The 19,384-nt window shown below is 41.9% G+C and overlaps 1 protein-coding gene across 2 annotated transcripts; it reads left to right on the top strand.

Moving 5' to 3' along the window:
- Positions 1 to 11,787: 11,787 nt before the first annotated feature.
- On the top strand, positions 11,788 to 16,275 carry LOC308615136 (granzyme B-like). 2 transcript variants are annotated; one of them, XM_081230249.1, is made up of 5 exons: positions 11,788 to 11,872; positions 14,256 to 14,403; positions 14,860 to 14,995; positions 15,195 to 15,452; positions 16,108 to 16,275. In XM_081230249.1, exons 1-5 carry the CDS (start codon positions 11,812 to 11,814, stop codon positions 16,249 to 16,251), a joined length of 747 nt encoding a protein of 248 aa, XP_081086375.1. In that variant the 5' UTR covers positions 11,788 to 11,811; the 3' UTR covers positions 16,252 to 16,275. The 2 variants fall into 2 exon arrangements, with proteins under 2 accessions (XP_081086375.1, XP_081086374.1); XM_081230248.1 differs by lacking the exons at positions 11,788 to 11,872; positions 16,108 to 16,275 and adding an exon at positions 15,576 to 15,859 and having other exon boundaries at positions 14,283 to 14,403.
- Positions 16,276 to 19,384: the final 3,109 nt, after the last annotated feature.

Here is a 19,384-nt window from a genome sequence, read left to right as displayed (position 1 = left end):
ACCACACACAAAAATAAACTCAAAATGGATTAGAGACCTAAATGTAAGACCAGACACTGTAAAACTCTTAGAGGAAAACATAGGAAGAACACTGTTTGACATAAGTCACAGCAAGATCTTTTTTGATCCACCTCCTAGAGTAATGGAAATAAAAACAAAAATAAACAAATGGGACCTAATGAAACTTCAAAGCTTTTGCACAGCAAAGGAAACCTTAAACAAGACAAAAAGACAACCCTCAGAATGGGAGAAAATATTTGCAAACGAATCAACAGACAAAGGATTAATCTCCAAAATATATAAACAGCTCCTGTAGCTCAATATTAAAAAAACAGAGAATCCAATCCAAAAATGGGCAGAAGACCTAAATAGACATTTCTCCAAAGAAGACATACAGATGGGCAAGAAATATATTAAAAGCTGCTCAACATCACTAATTATTAGAGAAATGCAAATCAAAACTACAATGAGGTATCACCTCACAACAGTTAGATTGGGCATCATCAGAAAATGTACAAACAACAAATGCTGGAGAGGGTGTGGAGAAAAGGGAACCCTCTTGTACTGTTGGTGGAAATGTAAATTGATACAGCCACTAGGGAGAATTGTATGGTGGTTCATTAAAAAACTAAAAATAGAATTATATATGACCTAGCAATCCCACTACTGGGCATATACCCAGAGAAAACCATAATTCCAAAAGACACATGCACCCCAATATTCATTGCAGCACTATTTACAACAGCCAGGTCATGGAAGCAACCTAAATGTCCAGCGACAGATGCATGGATAAAGAAGATGTGGTACTTATATACAATGGAATATCACTCAGCCATAAAAAGGAATGCAATTGGGTCATTTGTTGAGACGTGGATGGATCTAGAGACTGTCATACAGAGTGAAGTGAGTCAGAAAGAGAAAAATAAATATCGTATATTAACGCATATATGTGGAACCTAGAAAAATGGTACAGATGAACCAGTTTGCAGGCAGAAATAGAGACACAGATGTAGAGAACAAACGTATGGGGGAAGTGGTGAGGTGGTGGGGTGGTGGTAGTGGGATGAATTGGGAGATTGGGATTGACATGTATACACTGATGTGTATAAAACTGATGAGTAATAAGAACCTGCTGTATACAAAAATAAATAAAAGAATAAATAAATAAATAAAATTTTTAAAAAGGAAAAAAATATATTAACCAGCATTATGATGTTGGATATTATTCTTTCATTAGTTCAGTGGGCTGATAAATCATACCTCCTTTTCCAAATATATGTTTTTATTATTACTTATTTTTACTTAGACACAGATTCTTAAATTTACAAGTCCCAAATGGTTTTCACTACCTCTTAGTGTGGCTCCCTTTGGTCACATCTAGGAAGAAATTTGGTCTCTCCACTAAGGCTTTTTCCAGGTGGGGGTTCTTTCTTAGGAAGTTTCCTGTATGATGCTCTTCTCCACATGTGTCCACCTCAGTAAGCTTTCCTCTGTCTTATATTTGTGTTACTGTTTCTGGATTTGGGAGGACTTTCTACACAGCCTTCGCCATTTGACTAGCTATTGAAGTTTAAGGAAAAATTTTCCCAAACTCCCTATATCCTCCCTCTTCAGCTTAATCAGCATATCATGTCAACATGCTTATATTCAGGACCTCAACTCAACTCTTGAATAATCAATCCAAATAGGGAGGGGGACAGAAATGAGGGTGGCAGGAAAGGGCAGGACCTCAGACTCCGAAGTTCCATGTCCTCCTGTAACATCTCCTTCCTGTATGAGAAGCTGCTACTAAAGCAAGGGAGTAGTTAGTGAAATTGTGGGACCCCTAGCAATTCAGAGAGGAGTCACCTGGGCAGGGATGGACACAAAGCCCTGAAATTCTCCAGCTTAAAGACAACAGAAATGACACACACACATCATAGACACAGAGCAAATAAATGTTCCATAGAGCTGTGCTCTGCTGACTCTGTCACTCCTCATCTTGTCTGATGGATCTGTCACTTTAGTCTTCAGACAACACCGAAAGCCACGAAAAATATTCTGAAGCATTTCCCTGATTTCTGTACTTACAGAGATTAAGCCAGTCTTCCCAGGGACAATTAGAGATAAGGTAACGGAGACTTCAGTGACCACACAAACAAGGAATATAGTCCTTGCAAAAATAGTTTGGAAAAGTCACTAGACAAATGGATGACTGTATCACTCAACAAACAATACAAGCAATCCCTGGGGGATGGGGACAGTGCAATTCCCAGAGTACAGTATTGTATTCAAAATATCCTGTTTTCAATGAAAATATGCAGATACAAAGGAACAAGAAATTATGGTCCATTCACAGATGGAAAAAAAGAACTTGATAGAAAACATTTTTGAGGAAACCTGGACATTGTTTACACCAGACACAGATTTTCAATTGACTGTCTTAAAAATACTCAAAGAGCTGAAAGAGACCATGAAGGGAAGTAAAGCAAATCAGGAACAATATATGAGAATGTAGAGAATGTCATAAAGAGATAGAAATTATAATTCTGGAACTGAAAAGTACAACAACTGAAATGTAAAATTCAATAGATAATTTCAAAAGTAGATCTGACCAGGCAGAAGAAAGAAGCAATGAACTTGCAGGGAAAATAAAATAACCCAGTATGAGGAGCAGAAAGGAATAAATAATGAAGAAAAATGAACAGAGCCTAAGGGGTCTATGAGACGATATCAAAAGTATCAACATATGCATTATGGGAGTCATAGAAGAAGAAAGAAGAGTCAGAAAAAATACCTGAAGAAGTAATGGCCAAAAATATCCCAAATTTGATGAAACACAGGAATATGTGTATCAAAGAAGCTCAACAACTCGAAGCAGGATAATCTTAAAGAGATCCACACTGAGACACACTACAACCAAACTGTCAAGAGCCAAAAACAAAGAGAAAATCTAGAAAGCAACGAGACAGAAGTGACTCATCATGGACAAGTGATTTTCAATGAGATTAATGGTCAATTTCTCATCAGCAACCATAGAGGCAGTGGGATGATATATTTAAAGTGCTGAAAGAAAAAACAAAAAACTGTCAACCAAGAATTCTTTATTGGCAAAACTGCCCTTCAAAAATGGAGAAATAAAATGTTCTCAGATAAACAAAAACTTCGGGAATTAATCATTAATTCCTGCCCTGTAGACCTGCCCTACAAGAAATGATAAAGAAAGGTCCTTCAAGTTGAAACCTAAGGACAAGAGATGGCAACTTGAAGCCAAATGAAGAAAAAAGACCTCTGGTAAAAATAACCACATAGATAATTACAAAAGCTAGTAGTATTGTATTTTAGGTTTGTAACTTCTTTTTGTTTCTTGTAGGATTTAAAAGACAAATGCATAAAAAGAAATTATAACCTATGTAATGGACACACATGTAAAAAGATATAATTTGTGTCAATAACAAGATGGAGATGGAGCTGAATAGGAGCAGAGTTAATGTATGTTGCTGAGGCTAAATTGGTATATATTCAAACTATATTGGTATAAATTTAGGGCATTAAATACAGTAACCATTAAAAAGTAACTTTAAAATATACAGAAATGGAAATGAAGAGGTATTTAAAATAGTACAGTAGAAAAAAAAGCAATCAAACAAAAAAGAAGGCGATATTGGAGGAAGTGAGAAACAGAAAATATATAAAAACCAAACAGCAAAATGGCAGAAGTAAGCCTATCACTATCAGTAATCATTTTAATTTTAAGTGGATTAAACTAACCAATTAAAAGATAGAAATTGGAAGAATAAATTTAAAAATATGATTCAAGCCTATGCAGCTTTCAAGAGACTCCCTTTAAATACAAAGACAAAAATATTGGAAATGAAAAAATAGAAAAAGATATTCTATGCAAATAGTAACCCAGAGGAAACTGGAGTGGTTATATCAATAACAGGTAAAATAGATTTTAAGTGAAAAATTGTTAAAAGAGACAAAGGACGTTATATATTGACAAAAGGTCAATTCATCAAGAATACATAATACACCAAACACCAGAACTCCAAAATATATGAAGAAAACATTGAGATAATTGAGAGAAATAGTTTTATAAAAATAGTTGGAGACTTCAATACCTTACTTTCAATAGTAGATAGAACATCTATAAACCAATTAGAACAGACATACAAAACACTCTGACAGCAGTATGCTACACGTACTTCTCAAGTGCATACAAAGAATTCTCTAGGATACACCATAGGTTAGGCCATAAAACATTTCTCAATGCATTTTAAAAGATTAAAATAGGGCTTCCCTGGTGGCGCAGTGGTTGAGAGTCCGCCTGCCGATGCAGGGGACACGGGTTCGTGCCCCGGTCTGGGAAGATCCCACATGCCGCAGAGCGGCTGGGCCCGTGAGCCATGGCCGCTGAGCCTGTGCGTCCGGAGCCTGTGCTCTGCAAGGGGAGAGGCCACAACAGTGAGAGGCCCGCCTACCGCAAAAAAAAAAAAAAAAAAAAAAAAAAAAGATTAAAATAATACAAATTATCTTCTTCAACTACAATGGAATGAAGCTAGAAATCAATAACAGAAGGAAAACTGGAAAATTCACAAACATGGAAATACATGGAAATTAAAAAACACAATCTTAAGTAACCAGTGGGTCGAAGAAAAAATTGCAAGAGAAATTAGAAAGTACTTTGAGACAAGTGAATATGAAAACACAACATATAAAATGTATAAGATGCAGTAAAAACAATGCTCAGAGGAAAATATATAGCTATAAATTACTACATTAAAGAAGAAGAAAGATTTCTAATCAACAACACAAATTTAAGCCTAACAACACTAAAAATAGATTTAAAAAAACCCCAAGCCAGCAAAAGGAAGGAAATAATAAAGATTAGAGCAAAATAATCAAAATAGAAAGCATCAACAAAAGTTTGTTCTTTGAAAAGATCAACAAATTTGACAAACTTTTAGCTAGACCAACAACAACAAAAAAAGAAGATTCATATTATGAAAATCAGAAATGAAAGAAGGGGACATTACTACCAACCTCAGAGAAATTAAAAGGATTATTAGAGAATGCTATCAATATTTCTACACCAACAAATTAGATAATCAAGATGAAATGAACAAATTCCTGGAAACACAGAAACTACCAAAACTGACTCAAGAAGAAATAAGAAATCTAAGCAGACTTATGACAAGTAAAGAGATTGAATAAATAAATAAAACCCTGCCAACAAAGAAAATCCCAGGACCAGATTTCTACACCAGTGAATTCTACAAAACACTTAAAGAAGAATTAACACCAATCTTACCCAGACTTGTTCCAAAAAATTAGAGGAGGGAACTCTTCCTAACACATTGTATAAGGCCAGGATCGCCCAGATACCAAGACCAAAGATACCAAAAGAAAAGAAAATTACAGACCAATATCCCTTATGAAAATAGATGCAAAAATCCTCAACAAGATACTATCAAATTGAATTCAACAGCACACTAAAAGGATTATACACCATGACCAAGTAGTCAACCCATGTGGATGGGATGTTCTTCTGGGGTTATGAAAAAGTTTTCAAACTAGAGAGAGCAGGTGGTTGCACAACACTTGGAATGCACTTAATGCCACTAAATTGTATTTAAAATAGTTAATTGTAGGTTATGTGAATTTCACCTCAATTCTAATAAAGGGTCACAGCCTTGTATTTAGCATAATCCCCTTATGATTTTTAAAAATGCAGATATACATGAGAAAAAATGTTAGATCACACTTCAAGACATTAAAGATGATTATCAATAAGTAATGGGAAATCAGGTATTTTTAATTATTTTCTTTCTGCTTAAATTATTTTTTTAATTTTCCAACAATTTTAGAAATTAATTACATGTTAAAATTTTTAATAATTAGAGAAGAGAGACTATGGTGATATTGACTAATAGATATTTAGGAATGTGGGGGAAATGCTTATGTTGCAGGGTTTAGTGAGGATAAAAGAAAATTACATTGAATATGTAATATGATTCCAAGTATTTTATTTTTTTAAATATCTTTATTGGAGTATAATTTTTTTACAATGTTGTGTCAGTTTCTGCTGTATAACAAAGTGAATCAGCTATATGTATACATATGTCCCCATATCCCCTCCCTCTTGCATCTCCCTCCCACCTTCCCTATCCCACCCCTCTAGGTGGTCACAAAGCACTGAGCTGATCCCCCTGTGCTATGCAGCTGCTTCCCACTAGCTATCTATTTTACATTTGGTAGTGTATATATGTCCATGCCACTCTCTCACTTCATCCCAGCTTACCCGTCCCACTCCCTGTGTGCTAAAGTCCATTCTCTACTTCTGCATCTTTATTCCTGTCCTGCCCATAGGTTCTTCAGAGCAATTTTTCTTTCTTTTTTTTTAGATTCCATATATATGTGTTAGCATACAGTATTCGTTTTTCTCTTTCTGACTTCCCTAATTCTGTATGACAGACTCTAGGTCCATCCACCTCACTACAAATAACTCAATTTCATTTCTTTTTATAGCTGAGTAGTATTCCATTGTATATCTGTGCCACATCTTCTTTATCCATTCCTCTGTCAATGGACACTTAGGTTGCTTCCGTATCCTGGCTATTGTAAATAGAGCTACAATGAACATTGTGGTACATGACTCTTTTTGAATTATGATTTTCTCAGGGTATATGGCCAGCAGTGGGATTGTTGGGTTGTATGGTAGCTCTATTTTTAGTTTTTTAATGAACCACCATACTGTTCCCCATAGTGGTTATATCAATTTACATTCCCACCAACAGTGCAAGAGGGTTCCCTTTTCTCCGCATCCTCTCCAGCATTTATTGTTTGTAGATTTTTTGATGATGGCCATTCTGACTGGTATGAGGTGATACCTCATTGTAGTTTTGATTTGCATTTCTCTAATGATTAGTGATGCTGAGCATCCTTTCATGTGTTTGTTGGCAGTCTGTGCATCTTCTTTCGAGAAATGTCTTTTTAGGTCTTCTGCCCAATTTTGGATTGGGTTGTTTGTTTTTTTGATATTGAGCTGCATGAGCTGCTTGTAAATTTTGGAGATTAATCCTTTGTCTGTTGCTTCATTTGCAAATATTTTTTCCCATTCTGAGGGTTGTCCTTTCATCTTGTTTATGTTTTCCTTTGCTGTGCAAACGCTTTTAAGTTTCATTAGGTCCCATTTACTTATTTTTGTTTTTATTTCCATGTCTCTAGGAGGTGGGTCAAAAAGGATCTTGCTGTGATTTATGTCATAGAGTGTTTTGCCTATGTTTTCCTCTAAGAGTTCTATGTGTCTGGCCTTACATTTAGGTCTTTAATCCATTTTGAGCTTATTTTTGTGTATGGTGTTAGGGAGCGTTCTAATTTCATTCTTTTACATGTAGCTGTCCAGTTTTCCCAGCACCACTTATTGAAGAGGCTGTCTTTCCTCTATTGTGTATTCTTGTTTCCTTTATCAAAAAAAAAGGTGGTCATATGTGCGTGGGTTTATCTCTGGGCTTTCTATCCTGTTCCATTGATCTATATTTCTGTTTTTGTGCTACTACCATACTGTCTTGATGACTGTAGCTTTGTAGTATAGTCTGAAGTCCAGGAGTCTGACTCCTCCAGGTCTGTTTTTCTTTCTTAAGATTGCTTAGGCTTTTGAGGTCTTTTGTGTTTCCATACAAATTGTGAAATTTTCTGTTCTTGTTCTGTGGGAAATGCCATTGGTAGTTTGATAGGGATTGCTTTGAATCTGTAGATTGCTTTGGGTAGTAGAGTCATTTTCACAATGTTGATCCTTCCAATCCAAAAACATGGTATATCTCTCCATCTATTTGTATCATCTTTAATTTCTTTCATCAGTGTCTTATAGTTTTCTGCATGCAGGTCTTTTGTCTCCTTAGGTAAGTTTATTCCTAGGTATTTTATTCTTTTTGTTGCAATGGTAAATGAGAAGTTTCCTTAATTTCCCTTTCAGATTTTTCATCATTAGTGTATAGGAATGCAAGAGATTTCTGTGCATTAATTTTGTATCCTGCTACTTTACCAACTTCATTGATTAGCTCTAGTAGTTTTCTGGTATCATCTTTAGGATTTTCTACGTATAGTATCAGGTCATCTGAAAACAGTGACACCTTTACTTCTTTTCTGATTTGGATTCCCTTAATTTCTTTTTCTTCTCTGATTGCTGTGGTTAAAGCTTCCAAAACTATGTTGAATAATAGTGGTGAGAGTGGTCAACCTTGTCTTGTTCCTGATCTTAGAGGAAATGGTTTCAGTTTTTCACCATTGAGAACAATGTTGGCTGTGGGTTTGTCATATATGACCTTTATTATGTTGAGGTAAGTTCACTCTGTGTCTACTTTCTGGAGGGTTTTAATCATAAATTGGTGTTGAATTTTGTCGAAGCTCTTTCTGTATCTATTGAGATGATCATATGGTTTTTCTCCTTCAATTTGTTAACATGGTTTATCACGTTGATTGATTTGCATATATTGAAGAATCCTTGCATTCCTGGGATAAACCTCACTTGATTACGGTGTATGATCCTTTTCATATGCTGTTGAATTCTGTGTGCTAGTATTTTGTTGAGGATTTTGCATCTATGTTCATCAGTGATATTGGCTGTAGTTTTCTTTCTCTGTGACATCTTTGTCTGGTTTTGGTATCAGGGTGATGGTGGCCTCATAGAATGAGTTTGGGAGGGTTCCTTCCTCTGCAACTTTTTGGAAGAGTTTGAGAAGGATGGGTGTTAACTCTTCTCTAAATGTTTGAAAGAATTTGCCTGTGAAGCCATCTGATCCTGGGCTTTTGTTTGTTGGAAGATCTTTAATGGCAGTTTCAATTTCAGTGCTTGTGATTGGTCTGTTTATATTTTCTATTTCTTCCTGGTTCTGTCTTGGAAGGTTCTGCTTTTCTAAGAATTTGTCCATTTCTTCCAGGTTGTCCATTTTATTAGCATATAGTTGCTTGTAGTAATTTCTCATGATCCTATGTATTTCTGCAGTGTCCGTTGTTACTTCTCCTTTATCATTTCTAATTCTATTGATTTGAGTCTTCTCCCTTTTTTTCCTGATTGGTCTGGCTAATGTTTTATCAATTTTGTTTATCTTCTCAAAGAACCAGCTTTTAGTTTTATTGATCTTTGCTATTGTTTACTTCATTTCTTTTTCATTTATTTCTGATCTGATCGTTATGATTTCTTTCCTTCTGCTAACTGTGGGGTTTTTTTGTTCTTCTTTCTCTAATTGCTTTACGTGTAAGGTTAGGTTGTTTATTTGAGTTGTTTCTTGTTTCTTGAGGTAGGATTGTATTGCTATAAACTTCCCTCTTAGAATCGCTTTTGCTGCATCCTACAGGTTTTGAGTTGTCGTGTTTTCATTGTCATTTGTTTCTAGGTATTTTTTAATTTCCTTTTTGATTTCTTCAGTGACCTCTTGGTTATTTAGTAATGTATTGTTTAGCCTCCATGGGTCTGTATTTTTTTCCAGATTTTTTCCTGTAACTGGTATCTAACCTCATAGCATTGTGGTTGGAAAAGATAATTGATATGATTTCAATTTTCTTAAATTTACCAAGGCTTGATTTCTGACCCAAGATATGATCTGTCCTAGAGAATGTTCCATGAGCACTTCAGAAGAAAGTGTATTCTGTTGTTTTTGGATTGAATGTCCTGTAAATATCAATTAAGTCCATCTTGTTTAATGTATCATTTAAAGCTTGCATTTCCTTATTTATTTTCATTTTGGATGATCTGTCCATTGATGAGAGTGGGGTGTTAAAGTCCCCTACTATGATTGTATTACTGTCAATTTCTCCTTATATGGCTGCTAGCACTTGCCTTATGTTTTGAGGTGCTCCTATGTTGGGTGCATAAAAATTTACAATTGCTTTATCTTCTTCTTGGATTGATCCCTTGATCATTATGTAGTGTCCTTCTTTGTCTCTTGTAATAGTCCTTATTTTAAAGTCTATTTTGTCTGATATGAGAATTGCTACTCCAGCTTTCTTTTGGTTTCCATTTGCATGGAATATCTTTTTCCATCCCCTCACTTTCAGTCTGTATGTGTCTCTAGGTCTGAAGTGGGTCTCTTGTAGACAGCATATATATGGGTCTTGTTTTTGTATCCATTCAGCCAGTCTATGTGCGTGGGCTTTCTGTAGTTGTGACGAGCTGGGGCTACTCTTCGTTGTAGTGCATGGGCTTCTCATTGTGGTGGGTTCTCTGTTGCGGAGCATAGTCTCTAGGCACACGGGTTTCAATAGTTGCATCATATGGGCTCAGGATTTGTGGCGCGCAGGCTGTATAGTGCAGTCTCAGTAGTTGTGGCGCACATGCTTGTTTGCTCCGCAGCATGTGGGATCTTCCCAGACCAGGGCTCGAACCCGTGTCCCCTGCATTGGCAGGCGGATTCTTAACCACTGCGCCACCATGGAAGTCCCTCAAATTTTCTTAATCACATATACTACCACTAAGATAAAAAAACTAATTTTATTTTTAAAATTTCTACTACTGAGCAAGCTAAGTTCAAAAAAGAGAGGCTTGATAAATGTACTCGTTTTGATAAGGAGGATATTTACCCTGGAATTATGTCTTTTGATGCATAATATTCCGCATAGAAAAATTGTAAAGTACAGAAATATAAAGATGGAACCTTAAATCACCAGAGTCTAATCACTGAGAGATTCTTTGTTGTTCTTGAACAGAACTGGGCTTGGGCTATTTAGAAAGAATGGTCCTTCATTTCCGTTTTAGCAAGATCATTAGCAGAGTTTGTTCAGCCAATGTCATCCTATAATGTGCCAGGCCTGCTGTATCAGAAGTGTGGTTTTCTGCACACAGCACAGAGAATACTAAAAGGACAATTATTGGTCTTTGGTCAGCCAACATGCTTTCCCACTTCACATGGTATAGGCAATTTAGTAATTTGAACTTCCTTTGGCGAACCAGCCTTTTCTCTGTCTCAGTTCATGTGGTTTGGGTGAAACTGACCCCAGCCTATCCAAAGTAGGAATGACTTAGGCTTAAATCATCCCTGGATTCAATTTCTAGGGTCAGAGTGATTCATGAATTTAGGCCAATAAATGCCAAGTGCAGAACGTTTGTTTCCAAACATTAACAAGAGAGATGGACTCTATCACTCTGAGCATTTACAATTAAAAAAAAAAAGATGTTAATAGTCCCCTAGAAAGGAAGCTAAGATGATGAATGGGTGCCTATATAGATTTAGTACATGGTGGCCATGCTCTGTTATTGTCCTGTGCATCCCTCAACCACAGCCCTTCCCGAGTTGCACTCTGGTCACAGATGTTTCTTTCTCTTCCACCAGACAGTCAGCTCTCTAAGGGAAAGAGACACATGTGCACTATGGTTGGTCATAGCATAGAGAAGAGCCTAAACTCACATCTGCTAAATAAATCATCCTGTGGACTTAGCAACATGGAAATGAGGCCTTGGTGGTTCAACCACTGAGGACTCAGGTTTCTGGGCTCCAGGACCTTTACTGGTCGATACCACATCCTACAGTCCCCGCCCTGTATTCTTGGGTTCCTGCTCTAGGCTGGAACAAATGGTCTGTTCTGAGTCATCATCTGTGGGTACCCATGTGGTCACTACATGTTTCTCACACAATCACCCAGAGAACGTTGTCAGGTAGACGGAGTGGGGGTGAGGCAGCTTTCATAGAAAGCCTTCTAGGATGAAGCATCACAAAACCAGAGGGGAACAAGAGGTCACTGAGCCCACTTGCACCTCCTTCCTCTCCTGGGGGGCTAAAAAGAGAGCAAGGAGGAAGCACCAGCAGCTCCGACCTGGGCAGCCTTCCTGGGAAGATGCAGCCACTCCTGTTCCTGCTCCTGTTGGCCTTTTTACTGCCCCCCAGGGCAAAGGCAGGTGAGTGACCATTCCCACCCTCGGAGGCCCAACCTCTTACCCCAGTTGGCACCGATCACCTGCCCCTTCTGCACATCCCTGATCCATCTATCCACTGGGAACATTCTGAACACCAGCTCCCGTCCCACCTCATATCCCCAAGTATGATGCTGGATACTCCACCAGCAGGAGTGACAGAGAAAAGGTTGTTCTCAAGAAAAGCCAGTGGGTACTATCCCCTCCTCCAGCCCTACCTTTGCTGTGTGGAAAGTCGAACTTTCCTAGAAGTGATGGCAGAGGGTCGGAAACTGGAAAAGAGAAAATAATCAATTCCCCTGAAGAGGGCAGAGTGGGTCTGGCTTCTGCGTCTAGGATGAGACAGGTGCTCCCTCAGCAACTGCTCAGCAGACCTCGGAGTTGGTGATGTTGCCTTTGCTCAGTCCCCAGGCTCCTCAGTCCTTCCCCACCTCTGCTTTTCTTTTCTTTTCTTTTTTTAAAAAATATCTTTATTGGAGTATAATTGCTTTACAATGGTGTGTTAGTTTCTGCTTTATAACAAAGTGGATCACTTATACATATACATATGTTCCCATATCTCTTCCCTCTTGTGTCTCCCTCCCTCCCACCCTCCCTATCCCACCCCTCTAGGTGGTCACAAAGCACCGAGCTGATCTCCCTGTGCTATGCGGCTGCTTCCCACTAGCTATCTATTTTATGTTTGGTAGTATATATATGTCCATGCCACTCTCTCGCTTTGTCACAGCTTACCCTTACCCCTCCCCATATCCTCAAGTCCATCTTCTAGTAGGTCTGTGTCTTTATTCCCGTCTTACCCCTAGGTTCTTCATGACCTTTTTTTTTTTCTTAGATTCCATATATATGTGTTAGCATACGGTATTTGTTTTTCTCTTTCTGACTAATTTCACTCTGTATGACACACTCTAGGTCCATCCACCTCACTACAAATAACTCAATTTCATTTCTTTTTATGGCTGAGTAATATTCCATTGTATATATGTACCACATCTTCTTTATCCATTCATCTGTTGATGGACACTTAGGTTGCTTCCGTATCCTGGCTATTGTAAATAGAGCTGCAATGAACATTGTGGTACATGACTCATTTCAATTATGGTTTTTCTCAGGGTATATGCCCAGGAATGGGATTGCTGGGTCGTATGGTAGTTCTATTTTTAGTTTTTTAAGGAACCTCCATACTGTTCTCCATAGTGGCTGTATCAATTTACATTCCCACCAACAGTGCAAGAGGGTTCCCTTTTCTCCACATCCTCTCCAGCATTTATTGTTTCTAGATTTTTTGATGATGGCCATTCTGACCGGTGTGAGATGACATCTCATTGTAGTTTGGATTTGCATTTCTCTAATGATTAATGATGTTGAGCATTCTTTCATATGTTTGTTGGCAATCTGTATATCTTCTTTGGAGAAATGTCTATTTAGGTCTTCTGCCCATTTTTGGATTGGGTTGTTTGTTTTTTTGTTACTGAGCTGCATGAGCTGCTTGTAAATTTTGGAGATTAATCCTTTGTCAGTTGCTTCATTTGCAAATATTTTCTCCCATTCTGAGGGCTGTCTTTTGGTCTTGTTTATGGTTTCCTTTGCTGTGTAGAAGATTTTAAGTTTCATTAGGTCTCATTTGTTTATTTTTGTTTTTATTTCCATTTCTCTAGGAGGTGGGTCCAAAAGGATCTTGCTGTGATTTATGTCATAGTGTTCTGCCTATGTTTTCCTCTAAGAGTTTGATTGTTTCTGGCCTTACATTTAGGTCTTTAATCTGTTTTTCTTCCTAAGCCATTAGTGACTCCCCTCTTTCAAGGATGAAGCCACTGTTGGGCAGACCAGAACTTCTCTCCTTTCCAGAACCCCACCAGCATTGGCCCTACCAACAACCCTTTTCCAGAGGCCCATTTTGTGCGTGTGTCGGTTGGGGGTGGACAGGGGTGTGGTCATTCCTTCATGTAGCTAACAAATACTTATTGGGCACTTACTACATGTCAGGCCCTGGGAAATAGGCTATGATGACATCTAGATCCCTACTCTAAAGTCCTGAGCACTGGGAAGCAAGGCTATCCTAGACATCACGGGATGACAGGGCCCTTAGAAACTCATTGAAACAAAGCATAGTCAGGAGAGGAATGTTCAGAAGCCTCTAGGACCTTGTTGTACCTAAGACAGGTATGCTCACCTCCAACTATGTGTGGAAGACAGTCTCACAGACCCAGACTGCTGCTCTTCCCTTTTCTAGAAGAGGATGTTGAGGCCCCTCACACCCCCAACCTCAGGCCAGGCTGGACCTGCAGTGCCCAGCAGTTCTGAGCATCAAGCCGATGCCTGCCAGGTGCAGTCAGTGGTTGCACACAAGCAGAACAGTCTTTTCCTTCAGGGGAGATCATCGGGGGCCATGAGGCCAAGCCCCACTCCCGCCCCTACATGGCCTTTCTTCAGATCTGGGACCAGGATGACCAAAAAAGGTGCGGTGGGTTCCTGATTCGAGAGGACTTTGTGCTGACAGCCGCTCACTGCTGGGGAAGGTGAGGAGCCGCAAGTAGCCCGCACCCTCCTGAAAACCCCTGGCAGGGAGCCCTGCCTTTTTCTCTGGAAGCAACCAGGCTCCTAGGAACACATGAGCTGGGAGGGCTCCTGAGAGGGTGAGAAAGAGGGCAGGGGGGAGGGGCAGGTCAGTGCCAGAGGCATTGCTGAAGTAAGAGAGACTAGAGATAGGGCCTGCCTTGGTATCAGAATGCAAACTAATGCAATTTCACATGTTTTCCTGGGGCTGACAATCAGGAACCACTGTGCCCTTACCAATGGCTCCAGAATCCGACCTTGGCTGCCAAGAAACAGAGGGCACAGACAGTTCAGCCCCCCGGGCCCTCCTGTTGCCTGCATTTCCCCTCAGCTGCAGCCCTGCCCTGGTGTCACCTGCCCTTCACGGCTCCTGGGCTGTATCTCCTGTGACTCCACCTCCTGCTCTGCTCTCTGTGCAGCTCAGTCAAAGTCACCCTGGGGGCCCACAACGTCAAGGATCGGGAGAGGACCCAGCAGGTCATCCCGGTGAGAAAAGCCATCCCCCACCCAGACTATAATCCTAAGAACTACTCCAATGACATCATGTTACTAAAGGTAAATCTCCTTGCTTCTCCTGCCCTCCTGGAAACAGATCATTTCCCCTCCCACTGCCACGCATCCCTTTCCTCCCTCCCATCTGGCTGCCTGACCAGTCCCTGTGGCTCAGGTGAGAGGGAAGACACTGCAGCAACATTGCCATGTCCAGGCCCGGGGACCACTGGCTGAGCTGGACTCTCTTGTCTCTTCCCATCAGCTGGAGAGAAAGGCCAAGCAGACTGCAGCCGTGAGACCCCTCAGCCTGCCCAGGGGCAAGGCCCGGGTGAAGCCAGGAAAGGCGTGCAGTGTGGCCGGCTGGGGGCAGGTCGCTATGGGCACGTACTCAGACACACTGCAGGAGGTAAAGCTGACCATACAGGAGGATCAAAAGTGTGCATCCCACTTACACAATTATTACAACAGTGCCATTCAGCTGTGTGTGGGGGACCCAAAGGAAAACAAAGCTTCCTTTAAGGTGAGAATGACCACCTACCTTGCCTGGCTCTGGGGAGACACGTGTTTGCAGAAGATCTGGGACCAGGGGACCCAAACAGTGTGGGAACTGCCCCACCCTCTAAGCTGGGACCTTTCTCTCCAGGAAGAGAAGGGGGAACAGCCGGAGCTCGGAGTGCCTAGGGCCTCTGCAAGCCTACAAAAGACCTATGGTGAATCTAAACCTGGTGCTCCTTCAAAGGGGGAATTTGCAACATACTGAGGCACAGGTGTTAGAAAACTGGGCTTCCTGAGTGTGTAGTAGTTAAAACCAGGTGCCTCCTCAGAACTGGAACCCACCTGGCTTAATGAGCTCATCCTCCCTGATGAGTGTCAGCCCACCAACCTGCTTCCATGTCCTTGAACAGCAGCTTGGAGCCAACAGTCCCACAGTGTCTGGATAGAGAAAGGATCTGAGACGTGGGGGAGGAGAGAGTGCTGTCACCTGGTGAAGTGAAGCAGTGACAATGTCCAGGGTCAGGGCCTGGCAGCCGAGGGGACCACAGGGGCCTGCCCTGCCCTTTGATCTCCTACCTGGAGGCCATGCAAGGTGGCCTCCCCCGAGAGAGGGCTTGGGATGGCAGGAAGGCAGGACCAGGAGGAGACCTGGCTCAGTGCTTCCCCTTCTCTGTCCTCAGGGGGACTCCGGAGGCCCTCTGGTGTGTAACAATGTGGCTCAGGGCATTGTCTCCTATGGACAAAAAAATGGGTCACCTCCACGGGCCTGCACCAAAGTCTCAAGTTTCCTGCCCTGGATAAAAAAAACCATGAAACGCCGCTGACTGTGGAACCAGACCTTCTTCCCTGGAGCTGATTCAGAATCACACTGGGGGGTTTGGGGTATCAGCAGCTGAATAAATGTCTCTCAGCTGAGCAGGAAGGGCTGGCTTCTCGTTTACTCATTGATCCTTCTTCATAGGCACCCACTCTATGTTTCGAAAGCCAACAACAAAATTTGGCAGTTTTCTGCTTCCACCTCTTCCCCCTCCCACCATCTCTTCCTATAAACCCCATGCAAAGCTGTTACCCAGGTCCTGCATACCCACACCTCTCTTTCAGGGTCTGCCCTCCTGCTAGGGCTGAAGCTGAGCATCATCAGGAGAAAACATGAACCTCTCTGGTCCTGGGGCTCAGGGTGAGCTTCTTGGCTCCTCACCCTGTGTTACATGGCGGAGAGGAGGGGATCACACCATGGGTCCTGGACACCAAGCAGGCACAGCCTGGGGCTGCAGCTCCAGGACAGAGCCCCACCACTGGGGAGGAGAGGCACCTTCCTGAGCAGACGTTTCTTTCCCACAGCCAGGGAAGCCGGCGCAGAGCAGGGGTGGGTCTCATGAGAAGCTCCTCATTCTCACCTGGGCTGAGTGTCCTCCCAGCCCTCCTCGGAGCTCACGGACCAGCTCTGCCTTCAGTCCCCAGGCTGCCTCTGGTCCATCCCTGCTCACCACCACGAGTTCTCAGAGTCCACCAACTCCTGTCCCCTCCAGACCACACTGATCTGAGCTGACCCCTTCCTCATATCCTTCCCACCCAGGACACCCTGAGCACCCTGGGGTTCCAGCAGGGCATCACCACTGAGATGCCAACCCAGCTCATGCCCTGGCAGAGAGGGGTATCAGAGGGACCAGGCCTGTGCTGGCACCAGGCAGGGCCCATGAGGGATGTCTCTCCAGAACCCTTGGCCCCATCTCTCTCCTAGGCAGGGCAGCTCAATCCCCACATGCAGCCCAGTGCCCCCCATGTGTTCAGGGTCCACTGGCCACCTGGTCACTCAGTAGCCTGAGTCCCTTTCAGCCTGTCCCTTTAGTCACTGCTGGCCTCTAGGCTGAGATTCCCTGCTGGTCCCCTGGGACCTTTTGAGTTAGAAAGGGCCCCTGTCTTTAGCAGGACTGAAAAGCACAATGTTTTTCATCAATCAACACACGGACTGATTGAGCACCTACTAAGTGCCAGACATTGGGGTTGTACAGTGGACATAAGACAGGTATAACAGTGAAGAGCCAAATCTGACTGCATGTTGGATCTGCTTCTTTTACTTTAACCTTTGCTTTCCGCTGCTTTTGTTCACTAAAAGGATACTGTCTATTCACAATGGCCTGCCTCAGGGAACCCTGCCTCTCTGCCTGAATGTTAAACGAAAGTGCCTTTGTTCAGGGAAACATCCTGACCCCGTCCACCTTTGGATGGCTGCAAGAAAGAAGAAATTCGACTTCCCTGGTGGCACAGTGGTTAAGAATCCGCCTGCCAATGCAGGAGACACGGGTTCAAGCCCTGGTCCAGGAAGATCTCACATGCCGCGGAGCAACTAAGCCTGTGCACCACAACTACTGACCCTGCGCTCTAGAGCCTGCAAGCCACAACTACTGAAGCCCGTGCACCTAGAGCCCATGCTCCACAACAAGAGAAGCCACCGCAATGAGAAGCACATGCACCACAACAAAGAGTAGCCCCTGTTCGCTGCAACTAGAGAAAGCCTGCGTGCAGCAACAAAGACCCAATGCAGCCAAAAATGAATGAATGAATGAAAATAAATAAATAAATTATTTATTTATTTTTTTAAAAAAAAAAGAAAGAAGAAATTAGCACATCCCCTCCCAAAGGCTGGTCATTCCAGGGGACATTTGCCAATCTTATGGCCTTTTTACCTTACTTCCTCATCTCCTCTCCCATCTCTATTCTATAAAAGAAACTGGCATCCAAACCAAGATAAGATGTTTAGTTTTGAGACTTTAGTCGGCCATCTTCCCGGTCTGCCAGCTTTGCGAATTAAGTCCTATACCTTGCCTCAATACCTCGTCTCTGATTTATTGGCCCATCATGCAGCAAGCAGAGCGCACGTGGACTCGGTAACACAGGTTCTATCATCTGAGCGCAGGTGGAACTGACAGTGTTGACTTTCATCTGAATCTTTAATCTCCCTTCCCACCTTGACATGATTCCACCTGAGGGGCCTAGATCTCTTTATCCCTGTGGGAAGTCCACAGGGATAAAGCATTTGTGTTTGTTTTTATTGCTGGTTACACTCTGTAGAAGTGCTATTACATGAGACTCTAGAACAAGTCATTTGTTTTCTAGATGTGAAGATCCCACTCTGCTCATTGGAGCATCCTTGTCCCCTAGGGGAGAGGGTAGCAGGGAGGGAGGAAGAATGAACGAGGGCAGCCTTATTTCTTTTACTCTAAAAGTAGCAGGTAGGAATGTCATTGCACACATTCAGATGGTAGGAAAACCCATATGAAGTATTTGTTTGAAGGCAATTAGAATCTGAGTCTACACGCTCAGCCTGTTGGATGGACGAAAAACATGATCCCTGTCATGACTGCAAGCTCCTGCCTGTGCAGATGAAACTGGAATCAGGGAGGCCCATGTGGTCTGGACAAATGGAGAAGCGTCTCTGCTCTTTAGGCCATCATGGTTACTGCTGCATCCATACAGTCCAAGACGACCTAGACTTTTCAGACTTAGAAAGGAAAGGCTTGGAGGCCACATGTAGAGTATGTGATTTTTTGCTGAGCAAGGATCTCCCTGTGCTGGGCTCACCTCGCCAGACACTCCTAGCAGCCATCTATCCAAGGTCTTGCACTGCTATGCAGCACTGCTTGGGAGGTGAGCGTCAGTTCTAGCTCTGTGATGGTGCCATCCTGCCCCCAAAACACACCATGCTCCTCTGCGGCATGGGGTCAATACGCTGGGATCACGTAACCCTCAAAAGCATGCCGTTTCCCATTTTTGTGCACAAAGCATGCAGCAGCGTAATCTCCTAATGACCTGGGAACTTTTACAAAGGAAGAGCAGTGATGTCACACAGCTTCTGATTTAGAGCTGAAAAAAACCCTAAAACATACTAAGGACCTGGCTCCTTGATTGAAAAAGACAAAAAGGAAAATATAGAAACAAAAAAACACAGCATTTTAA

Source organism: Mesoplodon bidens (genome assembly GCF_964165515.1).
Source record: "Mesoplodon bidens genome assembly, chromosome: 3".
NCBI classification, from domain to species: Eukaryota; Metazoa; Chordata; class Mammalia; order Artiodactyla; family Ziphiidae; genus Mesoplodon; species Mesoplodon bidens.
This window is presented reverse-complemented; position numbering and strand designations above follow the sequence as displayed.